Below are 18,125 nucleotides of genomic sequence, written 5' to 3' on the forward strand. Positions count from 1 at the left end.
TACTCATTTCATAATCTTCATCTCCACCTCACCACCTTCCTTCTCATTTCTTTCTGTTTCCCCAATAAGCCAGTTCGTAGTTCCTTTCTGCGCATGATCAAGATTCTACGCATGATCAGAAGGTCATTTGTACTAAAGTGACATGTTGCTTTAAAATCTAATGAGATAAGCACCAACTTTGATGTCTTGATTATTCATATATTCTTTTGAATTGTCGTTTTAATTTACATCCACAAAAAACAATGCTTCCATGAACGACTGGTATTTCAGTTTGTCAAGTACATTGTGCAACGTGCTAAGATATGCATTCAAAGTAGGAATGCAACAAATACCTTCATTAGGTGGTTCATTGGTGTGCTATTCTAGTCACCTGGTCTATTCAATTCCTTCATCCTGCTATGTAAGGCAAGCTTACGTAATATCTTGCTTTGAAATCTGCCTATCATGATGAAAGAAATGAAAGGTCATTTGACCAAAATTGCCCATGAAGTAACTACGAACTGGTCTATTCCTCTATCTCTATGATCTCTAATTGCATGAGAAATCAGCCCCCTCCCTCTCTCTCTGCATGGTGGCTCAGTGGTAGAGTGTCCGCATCATGAACGGGAGGTCGTGTGTTCGATCCCCGGCTGAGTCAAACCAGACTTTAAAAAAATGGGACCTTCTGTCTTCTTGCTTGGCACTCAGCATTTAGATTGGAGAAGGGAACTAATAACATATTATGTTATGCAGGGCCCACTGGAAAAGCAGTTTTATGATTGAAATGGCTACCCTGGGTAAATAAAACGTTATTATTATATCTCTGCCTCTTGCTCCGCCTTTCTACCTCCCCTCCCCCCACTCGTTTTTCTCTCTGAGAACCAGATTGACCAGATTTTGAAAGTAACAAGGGACATTCCATCATTCCATATTGGAGCAGTGTATGCTGTTGTGCACATGCACGCACAAAACTGTTTTACATACCAAATTGATGTGCATCATCACGAATGCATGCGTTGATGTAACAATAATAGAGGTACTGAGAACTAAGAAGTCGAGAATGACTTTGAAGTTTCAATATCTGAATTTTTTTTTCATCTACATATATTATGTTGTGGATACATGTAATTGATTTCTAAAAAATAAATAATACATGGAATGTTAAAAATTTGTGAAATAAGGTTCCAGAGAGAATTCTTGGGATGATTCACACGGGGTGCAGGAGGATATCTGGTCATCTGGCTCACAACACAATTCAAATGGTGACAAAGACACATGAAATAAAACACAGGGGTTGTGGAAACGATTCTATTATTGGTCATTCCAACAAGGTCTATTTTGAGCACACACCAAAAAAGAAAAAAATATGCGTATTAGGTTTCATCTATACATACACTGTCTCGTATTGTTGACATATTGAAATTCACTCCTACTGTTACATCCAAATAGATTTTGCCAAATCTGTTTCACTTCCTTTAAAAAAAACCTTTTCTCATGTCCTTTTCCATCTGCCTTTTCTTTGACACTGTTAACACACACACACAAAATCCTACTGCAAATATACATAAGTTTCACATTGCTATCAACTTTTGCAGGGAAAAAGAGCCATTAGTCTACTTTGACAATTCCTGTTTTATTACAACAAACTACATCTCAAATTTTCCAACTATGGAAGCACAATTTGGGTTGATAAAGAGAGAATAATGTTGGAAAGATGTGGCCAAGTACTCGATGATTTAAATATAGCTTATTTCTACAGCCTGAAATGTATCAGAAGGCGAAATGGGTAGCACATGGTTTGCATCCAACGTGCCAAGAATATTGGAATATTACAACCATCACCATCCTATACTGATAAAATTCTCCTTCACATTATTGTCATTTTAAGAAATATACTTTCCAAAACTGTATATCAGAAATCAGTATAATTACGAACTGTTCTTACAAACTACATCATAATGTGATATAATGTCAATTTCTACTCAACATCAAAATCCTTATCACAATATCTGAGCTAACAAATCTTGTATATTTCCCCCAAAAAACTGCAGTAAATAGCATGCAGTAATGCGGTTTTCCCCTCTAAATATGAGTTTTCCTTTATTTTACCTTTTTTTTCAAGATCGATTAAGATGCTTAATTTGGGCAGTATATATAATCACAGTGTCTTGATTAGAGAGTATTAATTCTTGGGTATTGTTAAGTATTTTTCTGGTGTAAAATGATGGGCAAACAAGTACCACAAAGTATTATTTAAAAAAATACTTTTCATGAAACTTAGGAAATAAACCTTTTCAAACATTCAATTAAATAGAAACTACCAATTGGTGAAATATTGTATATTCTGGCCAGTACTGAGAGAGCTTATACTATGGTAAAAGTTTTTTTTTCTTTGAAAATCTGTTGTTTCTTTAAAGTATAATCTTGAAAGTAACCAAGCATAGGCTAAAAAATGTCCCAGTTTCTTTGAGGAAACAGAGGAAACAAACCGTAGCTTATACATGAAAAATTAAAATATGGGCAATGGTATGCATTATGCAAATATAGCACTGATAACACTTCTTCTAGTCAAATAATCTAAAATCATTACTGTTTAAATTGCAACATTGCTATTTTGTACTGATTACTGAAGACATAAAAGTGGGACATTGGGAGTACACTAAACTTACAAACGTAACCTGTATATTTCCAAGTATTCCAATATTATTAACAATTATTAAAGTATAAATATATATTTGATAATTATGTTAATTTAAAAGGAATCTATGAAATATCAAAAGGTGGATTATTACATTTCCAAAACACATTTTGATTGTCAGACACTAACAAAATGAATGGCGTATATTGTAACATATAATCTGTAAGTAATAACGTAAAGAATTTAAAGAATACTCCTTATGAAGATTAAGGTAATATTAAGCAGTTTATCCTTTTGTTAAACATGTACTGCATCAAAAAAGGCATATATATATATGCTAGAAGGAAGTGCAAATATAATACTTATTTCTATAAACCATTCTTGTTCCAATCAGGCTAGATTGTGATGTCTCAGATCTCTACGAGAATGAATGAGCATAGTTGGGGAGCATTCATCACAAAATAAGAAGAGAATGAAGACGATTTTGAAAGGCTTGAGATGACATGGTCCATGGTTTTTAGTGACTATGTTCAGAGTATTGTCCTTTTTTTTAAATCAGGCACAAAGGGTATAATGACAGTTTTAAATACATTACAGAAAACAAAAGAATCAGTACCACTCCATAATTAAGTACTTCAATCAAAGAATTATAGTCATTTAACATGAATTAGAAAACATACTGGCAGGGTTTATCTTAATTATCAAATACTCTTTCATTCATAACATCTCCCATCTGTATCATCGCATCCAGTACACTCACATAAACATGTTAAGCCAAGAAGAGTATTGAACAGAAAGTTTTGAAGAAAAAAAAATCAATGTGACTTTTACAGAAATGTGTGACGACATTTTAAAAATGGTTGACAAATATCTTTAGGTTAGTTGCTTGTACCAGGCACATCAAGTTGATTTTTCACAGCAAGATTTGACAAGACTTAAATAAAGTGTTTCTCTTTAGATTCGTAAAATTTCCCTTACAGTATATTTCTTTGATTTTGGTTATCACAAAGCTTTGTATACAAGTTGTTAAGTCAGCAATTGGTAAGTATTGGCAAGTTCAGTGCGATCCATTTCTATTTTTCGGTCTGCAGATACATTGCTTAAGTTGGTTCTTTTCTCAATCCTCGCTACTCCAAACAACATCAATACACAACAAAACCAGTGCCTATTTCTACTACACAATTAAGCTATCAAATACAGCAGCATTAAAAAAATAATGATAAAGTATTACAATGAAAATCAGTTTTCCTCCTCATACATGAATAAACTTTTGCATTATCCCCCTCATGTTATTCCATTTGTTATAAACAGAATTATTCTCTGAAGTTGCATTTAATAGACACACAAAAAAAGGAAATTAAACATTAAAATTTCATATCATAAAAAACACTTTACACTAATACAATCTTTCAGTTATTTCAAAATTTCATTGTCAAAGAAAAAACACAAAAATACAAATTCTTCCGTTAAATATAGATTCAATCTTTCTATTTTTTTGTTTTTGTTTTTTTCTTGACATATTTGAGTGTTGGGATGGTTTAGAATTACTTCAATTTGGAAGCATAGTTTACTAAGCAGGCCTCTTTTATTACAGTATTTTTTCATGTTGATTATCACAAATACAATAGTAATAAAGATATACAAGTGTGAAAGTAGTACATACAGAATATAAACCGTTCAAGATAAACTATCAAAATGGTTTCTTTACAAGTTGAGTGCATTGCACAGTAGCTACACAAAACTATTCCTAAACTGCATAGCATGTGCCTTCAAAACATATAACACATTTGCACACCATCATTTTTTTTATTTTTTTTTTCGTTTTGTTTTGTTTAGTTGAAACTTTTGGGGTTTTTTTTCAAATCAATCACAACAACAATTACAACACACAATGAATTTCAAAGACATATTTCATACTAGTATTGACACTAATTGCTTCTCATTAACAAGGCAGGTTCTTCCACATTTTTTTCTTTCTCGATATGTTCTCGTAGCAACACAGGACTTAAAGTGCATATCTGAAAATTATATTGTACTTGTAAGACCATATGAATTCTATTAAAACTAAAAACATGTCAATAATACTAATGACAAGTTGAAAATAAATGATAACAACTGAACACAAATAAAATAGATTAATAGGTTTATATCATCTGTAACTTATAAAAAACAAGTTTTGTCTTCACAATGAGGTGAATGTTGGTATTTGATTATAACCTGAAAATTTAATACTTATCTTAACATTTTTAAACACATTTCCCAATTTTGCGAATCTATAATATTTAAGAATCGGACAGTAACATAGGTTTCAGGGAAAACTCTTGGGGTCTCATTCATTCTATTCTCCGAATAACATTTGGTAGTGTGAATATATTAAATAATTTGATTCCAATCCCATTCAATTACATTTGCAGTTGGTTGATGACCATTTTTAAAAAGATTGTTATCTTAATTACCAATATGTATCTCTATCTAAGTGTGCTTTATTTATCGATTTAAAAAAGCATAACAAATCTATTTGGTAAGAAACATGTCAAATTGCTTTATATACACAATATGACGAGCAGCCTGCCAAGAGTGAAAGATGGATATATATTTAATATATATAGTACCTGAAACGACTGTAATACCTGCTAAATTGTGCTACATCAATCTAAGTCACTACACAAAACTATAAAGACTACAAAGGGCCTATAATGATAATACAAATAAATCATCTTCACACTGTACTCTCTCTCCTTGGGAGGGGTGATAACTTGAAACAGTCCACCACCCGCTCTAAAACAACCAAAACAAAAATATGGTTAATTACAGTATACACACATATTCAAAAACAAACATGCACATTTCATTTTAAGCATTACAGTAAAGTTCTATCATGGTTTGCAAAATATTTGTTTTTATAGGGAAAGACTTTGAAAAATCAATCAACTCTTTTTTTTTACTTTTTTTCTTTTTTTTCTTTTTTTTTTGCATTTGATTTTCTGACATATTGTGTAGACTAGCACCGTCAGATTGAAGAACCCCTTTTAAATATTATTTTGGGGGTGGGCAAGTAATAACGGTACATTCATATCACTGTACAAGAAAAAAAATGTGAAAAAACTATCAGCTTATTCTTTAATTACTACTTCATTTAAGTTCATGAGTTAATCCCACATTGGGAATCTAAAGTTCTAATGGATCCTTCTTTGTTGTGGAATGCATACAAACATAATATAATAATTATTAAAAATAAAGAAGTTAATGTACCACTTTACATGTATGTTGTGTCACCACTTTGAACTTATAAGCATTAGAATTCTTCTTTTTTTTGGCAATTTTATTGATATACATATCACAAAAACAGTGATCGCCAGAGGCATAGCAAAACAAGAAATATTTCCTTTCATTTCAATATTAGAGAGCTGCACATACAGGCGTGACCTTCACAAAAATGCCACAGGAGAAAAAATACTAAAATGCACTTCATTTTAATTGTCTTTGACATATACAATACACATGCATTATCAATGAACGGATTATCTTTACTGCAACACTTTCAAAAAATATCATACAAGTGAAAAAATTGAGAGAAGCAAAATATAGTATATGACATCAAAAAATTAAATTTTTCAAAACGTTTCTTACGAACTACATATTGCCGGTTATAAGTAGGTCGTAAAAGGGATTTTATACACAATACATGCTATTATTCAATTTTTGAAGAATGAAAAACAATTGTACAATATATGTATACTTGGTACAAGATGGGTAAATGGCTTGAAAACACACACAAGGTCTTTAAACAGCTACCACTAAGTTTGTACAAATACCCAAAAGAAAAAAAAACACTTTCATCATAAAATTCTATACTTTAATGTTTGAAACCATCCTTGCTTTTAAAGGAGTGCTATTTGATATTCCAATAGTTTACAACCTGGCTTAGATACAAGTGAATAAAACTTTTATGCAATCATACGTGTCCGTAAAATTCACACACACTCAACATCTTGATAATGAAATAATACTTATACATTGGTTAACCCTTTCTCACATTTTTTTTTATTATTATTTTTTCATCATTTTTTTTTTCTTTTTTTGAAAATTTTTCCATCACATTCTTTTCCAGCATGGAAGATAAGTTCTCAAATATTCAATCTTGGACATAACACAGACACACACCCGTAGTATGAAATCAAAGAGTATTTATGTCACTCTATATCCAGATAATTACCTTCATAAATTATCATGATTGCGTTTAGAACTGATTTGTACCGTCAAGGGGCACATTCTGTGTAAGGTTGATCACATCACGCCTTCCACATTTTATTTTCATCATTTCAAAAAATCTCAATTTACGACATTCAATTGTAATCAAACATTCATATAAAGTATATAATACAAGAACTTTTCCTTTTTTTTTCGTTTTTTTTTTCTTTTTTTGCTTACCAGTACAAAATTAAAATCGCACAAGATTGAACAGCCATTTCGTATAATATAAGTATATAATCTTACATAGACTGTATAAGACTAAGTGAATAAGGCATTTAACATATCAGGTAGATATTATTTCATTCATTATCATTGGCATCAAGAACAAAATTGCACCCGACATAAAAAACAAAAGTCGGTATTTACTCTTTTTTTTTGGTCTTTTTTTCTTTTTTACATTTTTTCTTTTTTTTTTACATTTTCATTTGTACTTTACAAGTTACAAATTGCCTATTACACATCTTTTCTGCATAAGGGCACAGAGACTAGTACTACGGAATGCCTGTTGAATACAAGTTACATAATGTCATAATGTTTAAATGGCTCAAAAAATGTGAGTTTAGAAGACTGCCAAGTAAATTTCTCTTCATTTCATCACATAGGCACTAGTAGAGTATGAATTACACATACATATTATACACAAGCAATGGAAGTGTACAGTTCGTTGTTTCTCGCACTAGATTTTTCATATATAGATATATATAACTTACTCTAAAAGTTGTCACCTTGTCTTAATAACCATTGTAATTCAGGGATAAAATGTAAACAACATCCACAAGAAGAGTACCATTGCATTCAATTTCACCTCTGGCTAATTTTTTTTTCTTTAGTAACGAGTCAACACACTACATATATTATTTGCACAATTTTAGTTTTACAGAACAGCTACATTTTTGGTGGTAATGAGAATAGGTGTCAATAGTGATTATCTCTTTACGTGGATGAAACAAATGAATTCACAAGGCAAAATAACCCCCAGAAACAATGGAATGGACAGCACATAAAAATGAACCTTGGAAAACAGACATTAGCACTGATTAGAGTGAGTCCTGGATAAAATACGATGAAAGCATAACAAGTGATAGGGGAATAGGGGAAGAAGAGAAACAATATTCAACGACTCTGTTCATGACTTCAACAATACAAATGAGACCACGAAAAAAAAAGAAGAGTTAACAGTTGGAAGATAAAAAGGCCAAACTTGGCAGCACATCTGGATATTGGCAGGAGGCATGTCTTACACACTGTGCTCATAGCGAAGACAACAAATTGAAATAAAATATATTCAAATCAGAGGCATATTCAAACCCTATTTCACCCTCTAATAACCATAGACTTTACTCCCCTGCTGTATTTTACCATTCATTTAAAGCAAAATGTTCTTTAAAAAAGAATAAAGTAGTTGATTTCTGTCAAAGTATATTTTAAATTATCTCAAATACCAAACCATCTTGGAAATTTACTTTTTTAGCTGAAAACTTATGAAAATAGCTCATGAATTTAGAATTAAAAATACTGATTCCTAAGCGCATTAGTAATGATTCTAAATGTTTAAAACACTTGGCAGAGATGTGACAGAGTAAAAATTAACAAACCTACGAGTCAAAGACGGATAAGAAAGAGAGAAAGAAAAAAATTACACATATATTACCCTGAGAAAACAACAGGATATTTTCAAATTATTCTCCTTTTCACTAAAAATAGTCTTAAAACAGATACCTACAGAACAAAAGTGTATGTGACCAGCCATCACAAAGCACTGTGATAGATTAGAGAAAAAAAAACACAAAAACATTTTTAAAACGGACACAAAATGATGGATTTCAAAGAATACATTCAAACTTCTTTTTTTTTTTGCATATTGACTCACGGTCATTTTGAGTTGCAATGTGACAGTAATGAGGAATGCGAGACCAAATATCACAAATTTCAAGTTCAATTTAGACGACAGTACTGCAGTGGTAGCCAATGTTGTCTTCATTTCGAAATTGATTGATTTCACAAACAAAGAACAAGTCAAAATAAAATGAAATCAATAAACAGGTCCAAACTAAGGGACACAAGTGAAATATGCATCAGCTTATATTTATTTTACTCTACAAAGTCCATAAAATGTAGTTTTAAATGCAAGAGCTATGAAAAAGAGCAATTTTCATTTTCTATCTTTAATATGTTGCACTAACAAGGGAAATTTTAGCATAAAACGTCTCTGTTCACAGGCATAGTTGAAACAAATATATATATCTCTCAAAATATATAATGCATTATATTCTCAAGATGGTTTCCAAACATTTATCATGGAACAAAATGATGCTAATGTATGCAATAATATTAAACTATTTACAGTCAAAAAGGCAGAATAATTTCAGAGATGTCAGACAAATCATGTATATTGTCATTATATCTATTCAATTTTTTTTTGTTTTTTCAAGTTTTTTTTTGCCTTAATTTTATTTCATTACTTTATAAGTAAATCCCATTATTCTCAAAATTGAGAAAAGTGGCGTTAATCACCCTTTGGTATAGGTACTGGCTAATCGACATGGTAATATTTTCTCTTAAAAATGCAGAATCATAAAAGAAAATATACACAAAAAAAATAAATCATAAACAAAAGCTGTACTGCATGCAATGTATTCAATACAAATTTTCTGAATTTTTATAGTATTGGCAGCATCATTTCACAACAAAATTATATGTACTATAGGCTTTTTTTTTCTGAATGTTTTGATCTTTCAGTATATTCGCTCCCTAAGATTTTTTTCGCTAATGAAAGAGAAATGAGTTCTTGTGCACAGATATTCAGTTAACATGGTACACACACATTTATTTACACATATACACCACAAATGGAGGTGGGTTTTAATACTACAACATTGGCAATAAAGGCATCTTAAATTTGTCCCTAATAATTTCCTTGTACCTGGGCACCCCAAGTCAACACTACACATCTGTGCAAAGAATGAATGTCCTATAATTCTTGGGTTGTCCCAATTCTTCTGCATCTTCAGCATAGACATGTAGGTTTAAGAACAGAATAATAATTTAGTTCACTGTAAAAAACATTTGCATTATCAATTCACTGATGGATGGAAAGAAATGAGAAAGAAATCACCCTGTAGATAGAAGCCCCAGTTTCAGGGAGACATTCATCAAAGACATGAAAAGAACTGACATCTTCGGGGAACTATAACACAGCAGTTATAAAACCAGATTCAAACATTCCACATGTGTAACTCTTTTGACCGTTCTGTGAAAAACTCAATGCAAAAATCAAGCAGGCATTTGCAGATCGCTTTATCCCACGTTCTTTGACATCGTTGTTAGCTTGATTTTCATTGCAAGGAAAAGTTCGAACTGTCATAAGGACCACATTCTCTGATCTGTCGTGATGGAAATATCCCAAGAATCGGGCAGAATTGGCTGAAAGCTATCAAAAAAGACATGTGGAATGCCATTACTGGCAAACAACTGCCCGTTACTCAATTAATTAAAAGAAAATAATTTTGAGCATTGAAGTCTCAATGAGAAATGATACAGAAAGTTTTTGTTAAACCTTGGGGTTTCTGAATCTTCAGACACCACCAGGTAACCGAAGACGTTGGGTAGAAAAATATAATCCGTTGCAGCATTACGAGGGCTCTGTGAAGAGCAACTTTCCGTTTAATCCCAGCAACACTGCCCAATTGCTACCTATTACCCAGATCAGTTTTCCTGATTTTAAAGGCCAGTTAATTGAATCCTGACAAAACAGGACTTTGTGGAGCAAAATTAATCTCAGATTCCAGCATTCTCACTCTTTTATATATTATCTTATTGCATGATCCTTTTGTTTTTATATAAGATACACAACACCATTATGGTAGATAAATAAATCATTACTAATAGATGGTACTGGTCAGAAGAGGGCTATCATTTTTAAAAGTTCAATAATTTAGCTAATTACTGTTTGGTATCTTTTGCATTTTAAACAAAGAAAACATTTCTAAAAGAGCTACATACAACAAGGCAAATATATTTCTGAAAGATCACTGGTGAGGGAGGGGCATGGAGACATCAAAAAGTCAGCATAGTTTGACAGAAAATACCATAAAAAAAACTAAAAATCTCAGCAAAATTGATAGTCATTTCTCTTATTTCAATTGTCACCCCACTAGTTACTAGTGACGTTTTGGGCATTTTTTTTTTTAATCTTATCATTTTCAAACAGAGAAGGAATTTACACACTACTTTTCAACAAATATACTTAATTCATATTAGTCCAATAATAGAAAATTCTGTGGCACACATTGTGTTATATTCTATGGATAGAGGAAGTGAAAATAAAAAGAAACAAACAGCATTTGTCATGATTTGTGTCGCACATGACAACATCCCTGCAAATATACTGGCACCATTTTTTTTTCTTTTTATTTTTTTGTAATTTTCAGTGTGTATCTACACAAAAATAATGATTTTTTCTTTACCAAGATAAAGTATCATAAAATTGCACAAGGTTAAATAGGAAAAAAAATGAGATGGAATACTTTGTTAGCTGAAGCAAGATGTGCACAAAATCATGACATACTTCTTAGATTGGTAACCAACTGAATCAATGAATTGTTGAATCCCAGTTTCCCTTAAAGGAGTGAAATGACATCACACCCCTGCATTTTGTAGAATCTGCTTGTTACCACGGTTATAACACATTTTCATGATGGCTATGTTCAAGCATGGAAGACCAGCGTGTCCGATTCTTATCACAAGCAGAATTACGTTTTACTTTAGATTAGTAGGCATCCACTCCAAATTTTATTGTACAATGTGGAGATGCTACAAATCTGTGCAAGGGGACAATTTCAGTATTATCACCAATCAACTCTTCTCTCAAGAAATGGTAATTTACCAGCCAGGCAATAAAGCAAATTTCTAGACATTACCTTTACTTGTACTGATGTTCCCAATCTCCTTTCCAGATTATTTCATGTCAAGAGAGTACAGATCCAAGTTAATACTGTTTAAAATGTTACACAAGATATCATCGCTTAACATCGCAGAGAGATATGGGGAATTAGAGAATCTTCAGAAAAGCTTTATCTCCTCAAAGATACAGAGATCCCTGGTTCTAAGCCAATCTACATCAGCCCAAGGTTTCGTCTCATCCCATACAACAGACCCAATCAGAACAGTCTGAAGTATATTTTAGTGAAGGAGCAATCAGCAGGCTATTTCATGAGCTTCATACCAGGATTACACAGCCACATTTTGATCATTTTTCCCACAAAATAATGCACCAATGGGTGATTTATTATCCCGTTTCCTAAAAGTCATGATGCAAACAGGTTTAGGTCTGAATGACTTATACAAGATCCAACTCTACTGTGTATGCTCTTCAAAATGCAAGCTGAAATGTGCACGCTCCTCAGCCTAAGACTACAATCCATTACCAAGGGAGATCCCCTACTTAAGATGATTAAGAATGCGTTTCTACATGAGAGATCGACTTCTCGGAGGAAAAATCAGGCTTGAACCTCAAGATTGAATTCTTGGATGGCCAATTGGGTTAGAACCTCAAGAAAGAGTGAACATAGGTTGATGAAGAACCACTCATTCTCTCCTGACACTCCTTTTTATAACTAGTATTGCCAAAGAGGAGGCCCATTTATAAATCTGTCAAATCTCAAATAATTATTCACACCTGATGAGGAGACAGCTGTTTATGTTTTGGTCCTTTCAGATTGCATTAAGAAAAAAAAGAGAGATACAGATTGAGGTAAGCTCTGGAGTAGAGTATGTGAGATTTGAATGGTTGTATTACCGGAAACACTGCTGTGCAATATGTGTGATGGATACTTCATTATTGCAAGGAATCAAAACCAGGACACAAAACAGTCAATCAATGTTGCAATGCATACGGTGATCACAGCATAGACTATCAACCGACCAGAATCATATCCGATCTACAATTGATTGAAAAAGGTCTGTGTAATCAGCAATTCTTAATGGAAATACTCTGCATTAAGACGGAGAATATACAATGAATGTTGGTAAATAGATCCGTTATTATGAGTTGAATTTGAACCCCAAAAGCACACAACATATTTTTGTTATAAAAACAAATCAATAGAACCAGCAGAAATAAAATCATGATCAGATTATTGCATGCAGTTAAATCACTCTACAATACAATGATGGTTTGAAATATTATCATTATTAATGGCTATTGGCCATACTTACACCAAAATTTATATCAGATTGATCATGGAGCAGATTTTGATCACTGCAAAATTTGAGTACGATCAAAAGACGGCGAAACCAAAGTACAAAATGTGGTCAGAAAACTAGAGTTCTCATTACACTTTTGCAAAGAATACTCCTGAAGAATTGACAAATATCATTTACATGAAGGCATGAAATAACTGGCAGTTTAAGAGTAAAAACCAGCTGAATGATATTGAAACAACAGTGTGAATAGATATAAAGCAGTGCATTTAAGGTCGTTGTTGAACCTTTCCTTCATTTGGAGGATCAAACCTTGTTAATACTATCCTGGCAATTGTGCAAAAGCCCTATCGACCTACTCATGTGATTTGCTATAAAGATTTCAATGTGGCAAGTTAAGATTGGGGAAGTGTAAAAGGCATAAACCACAGTATTAGATACTTTTAGATAGTAATACTCATTGATGCTACAGTTAGGCATTGATGATATTTGAAGATGGTTGCTTAAAGGAATCCATACTGAAAGTTGTTTTGAGGTTATCAGGCTTTTGGAGAGCAATTACTAATCACACCCTGACTTTCCACAACGGAGAAAAGGCAGTTTCCAGAATCACAGATAGCTGGTTAGTTGGCATCTTGATAACATTGACATAAAGTTATCTTACAAGAAACTGTGATCAATCATACATCAACGATGTCAGGACAAGCACCAGCACTGGACCACAATTATAACAAAACCACTCCGGTATACTCGAGTGCTTGGTACTAATAACAATTCGTACGCATCTACACAGAGTTATCTAACTAGTAATCATCTACTCTTGAGGCGCACTATTATCAACCCAGCTTCGGCTCAAGCTGCCACTTCAAGCAATTGGTGCATTCAAGGAATTAATCCTGCCAGTTTACTCATTCATGACGCCTGTGATATGAGCTGGGGGTTTGATTTTAGATTGAAACCAAAGACTGACATAGAAAGGCACTAGGCACAAATTTGGCTGATTTCATTTCCTTTCTAATTCTCTAAGCAACCATTCAGTATCAGAAGATGTCTAAAAACGGATGTATTTCAGATTTTAATGATTTTCTGTTCATCAACAATGGAGTTCACAACCTCATTCAAACCTATATGATCCTCTTAATATCATTGAGTGCCTGCAGAGTACTAGTATGTCATACAATACAATGTCATGATATCTCAACGTAACAAGAGTGATTGAAAAACATTCCATTTCGTTTGTGGAGGAAACCAAGACTATGGGTTATTTCGTTCATCAAGTCACATGTAGGAACATAAAGAGGAGAAAAATAAAGCCAGCACAAGGGAATCTTCATTTTTTTTTCCGGAAAAAGAAGAAAACAAAGAGATAAAGTCTAGACATAAACCTCAGCTGCACTTGGTTTGGAATAAGTGTCTTTCCCTGATAAAGGGGTAACTTAACTAAAAGACAAACACTGAAAAAAAAAATGAATACAATCCCTCCCAACAATAAAAGCTATTCTTCAACATTTCAGAAGTTATTTCTTTGTTTTTTCTTCACCACCTTCAATCATTCTCCTACTAGTTTTGCAAATTAGTTAAATAAAAAAAAGCATTTTGAAGGTACAAATATATCAGTGCTGACAACACAAAGAATTTTTGTATTTATGATAAGTGATCAACATACATATATAACACGAAATATATATATTTCTATATTTATAGCCAAAAACATATTTATACATGTACGTATCAGAATGATCTCCTATGCAAAATTTTCATAAAAGTAGTGTATAAACAATGAATTAAGATTTGATCACCTTACAATGCAATGCAATGTTATGACAATTACACATCAATAGTCAAAATAAGGGTTGATTTAACAAAAGAAACTCACATACCCTACTTGCATAAAAGTGTTCTAAAACTTCCACATTTTTGTACTTTGTTAAACATTTTGTTTTGAACATTATACCTCTTGAATTTCACAGAATGGATTGACTGAATTAGTAGGCACTGTCAAATACTGTTCCCAAATATTTGCAGCTTTGCAATTGGACATTATAAAATGCTAATGATACACAATGAGAGTAAACGGATGACAACAGTTATTAAGCTACAGAATAATAATGCAATAATGAATGAGTACCATGGTTATCTTATTACTTATCCACCAAACAAAGTCTCTTTAATGCTTTCCTCTAAAGACATAAAATACTTGTGTAAATAATCCTATATGTTCACTATTCTGACTTAATCATGCAGAAAATGCCACTTACGACCAGAAAATAAAGTGCAGTATTCAAAATAGACAAAACGTTGCTTTACACTGTTAATCCGAGTGAAAGACGACTCAGTTTTTTTTTCCCATTAAATTGACAGCTGGTGAAGATCAATTTCAGTTAACGGTTCAGCCACAACTCTATTACACGTTAAATGTACTCCGTAATGCTCTCCAACTTGTACAAAACACTCAGATCGGCAACATCTCTGGTCTCGCGTCAAGGGCGGAGCACTCCTGGAATTTGAAGCAGACTGAACTTGTCGGTTGATTTATTCTCATTTTTATCTATTAATGCCATCCACACGCCAGCATGGCTCGGCGTAACTATGCCACAAAGCCCCATTGTTATGCACAAGGAAAACCAAATTAAAATTGCACTTAAGAATCGCATTGGTAGTGAAGACTTTGCGACCTTGACATATCTTGGATGAGCCAAGTTCTATTTTTCTCTGTGACACGCCGACATACGCTGCTCTACTTATTACTTCATCAAACGACACAAATTTGCATCAGTCATCGATACACAGAATATACATTAAAAGAAAAATGCTTTGGAATACAGTGTAGTTTGCACCATCCGTCCTTATGAAAAGTCACAAGAAAATGTTTCACTTCCTTTTTTCATGCTTTTCATCTTGCATCACATGTTGTAATGACAAGATGGAGTACTTTTTCTCCTTAGAAGGCTTCAGCATTCACCATTCAGCACAGCCGTTTGTCTTTCAATACAGAACCCAGGATCCTCTGCTTGTATCTCTCGCTAAAACAAACAAAATTGTATTTTTCAGGGCACCATCTTTTCTTCCTCAATCTGTCAGTTTCGTTTCAGCTAGTTTGGCTTTTATCGCACTGGAGCACACAGAGCTTATAATGCGTAGCAATTGTTTATCGTGAATGTACATGCCCTGTACATACTTGACTCAACATTGTCCATCCTGTGAATTGTCCTTTGTTCTGTTCCATAACAATCCATTGTTATTCCATAGTGTTCTGGGATTCCACACAGCTGGCTCCGTAAACGAAGAGAAAAAGTCTCCAAACATCTTTTAAACAAATCACATTTATTTCATTGCACATGTACTGTCGTACGCAAGATCAATCCGTCAATGAGCTGCGATTATGGCTTCCAGGTAGTTCAGATGTTGGGGGTGTCTAACAAAGTGACAGCCACAAGCTTGGCTAAGTTTCGCACAGCGAAAAAAAAAACACTCTTCACAAAAATCTGTTCATCAACAGGGAAAAATATAATATATACATTATTATTGTCAAATCTTACTTTACTTTCTTTGGCAGCTTAAAGTTGCTGTTGAATCAGTATAAAGTTTTGATCCAAAACCCCACCACCGAATGCACACATTTGTCATTCTGGAAGTCTTGTTAGCAGTTGTTTCGAAAAAGGAGAAAAAAAAATCCAAAGGACATAGATGAATAGTTAGCCTGGTTGATATTCAATCAACCACAACAAGAGAACTGTCTATTGACACAAGTACAAAGTTATTCATATGAAAAACAAGGTATTTCACTGACTACAGTAGTGTCCCGAGCACAATTTACTTACAAAGTACATTAAGATAAAATTGCATAAGTTACTTATGCATGCAACGGATGGATGGTGATGACAATACACATGCCTTCATATGTAAGATGAAACATAGATTAATATTAATAAACAATCACATCATGGCTGAATTGTCAAGTGCTTGAGATATATTCACAAAGATATACATAATATAATAATCAAGTGGTATTGAGTGGCAATTTGATTTTTAGTTTTTTTTATAGCACCATAGAGGGTATTGGCGATGAGAATGATTCAGTATCACTTCATCTTAGTTGGTGCTTTCTCCGAGGAGGTCTCCAGGCAAGAAGCTGAAGTTGGGTGCACTGGAGGAATCTCCGTCCATTGGGCTCCAACCCATGGATCCACCGGGACCTGGAGACCACAGCTGGCTTCCTGGCATGCCAGGGAGTCCAGCGCTCCAGCTCTGCTTGCTGCTGCCCGACACGTCATCCTTTCCGGCGCTGGAGGCACTGGAGGTGCTGGGGAGAACACCATTGCCAAATTTACTGCCGCTGCTGCCTCCTCCCTGGGGCCAGCCGGAGGAAGAGGAGGCAGGGGTGGAGAATGCATCGCTGGGGGAGACAAGCTCTGCGATCACATTGGGGAAGGTGGTAGTTATGGTGTTGAGGGCCTTGGTGGCATCATCGGGGAATCGGTAGGTGACCATGACTGAACCTTGGGCACGGTTCTCCTGGAACTGGTCCACCTGACCTTGCTGACCACAGATGTTCCTCAGGGCAGACACATTCATCTGCAACATACCAAACATTCAACAACAACAAAGTGACAGTACGTTCACTTGATGAACTATTTAAATAGTATTTCAAATTAAATTCTCAATCAATTAACACCTTTTCAAATACCTTGCCAACAAAAAAGCTTCAAGTTTGAAACAGTAATCATGGTATTGATATTATTCAATAAGATGAAGATAAAAAGGGAGTTATAATGGTAGGGTAGATTTAGAAGCTTGGCGTATCAAGTAGATTGAAAGTTCACTCTGACCACCTTTTTTAATACTGTGATCCAATTGTGCGAAGATTTGATACATCTATGCCTATCCTTAAATCCAAGTCTGTCAAAGCATAATTCAATTCAACAAAGATTACTTCATGTATAACTGAAACTTCCTAAATTCTTTAATGAGTACATTTATTTCGCTGTCAAATAACATACCATCAGCCCCCAACCCCTTCCCGTTTGTTCAGCCCCCAAAACATTCTCAAACA

General features: G+C 33.7%; 1 protein-coding gene across 3 annotated transcripts in view; it reads right to left on the reverse strand.

The window, feature by feature from the left end:
• Window positions 1-1,299: 1,299 nt before the first annotated feature.
• The window catches only part of LOC121422320 (hornerin-like), a 46,341-nt gene continuing 29,515 nt past the window's right edge, over window positions 1,300-18,125 (reverse strand). For all 3 annotated transcript variants that reach the window (XM_041617285.1, XM_041617284.1, XM_041617283.1), the window contains exon 18: window positions 1,300-17,647. In XM_041617285.1, the coding sequence (XP_041473219.1) occupies window positions 17,165-17,647 (483 nt within the window). In that variant the 3' untranslated portion in view covers window positions 1,300-17,164. The remainder of the gene's footprint in view (window positions 17,648-18,125) is intronic.

The sequence above is a fragment of the Lytechinus variegatus genome, chromosome 10 (genome assembly GCF_018143015.1).
Source record: "Lytechinus variegatus isolate NC3 chromosome 10, Lvar_3.0, whole genome shotgun sequence".
Taxonomy (NCBI): domain Eukaryota; kingdom Metazoa; phylum Echinodermata; class Echinoidea; order Temnopleuroida; family Toxopneustidae; genus Lytechinus; species Lytechinus variegatus.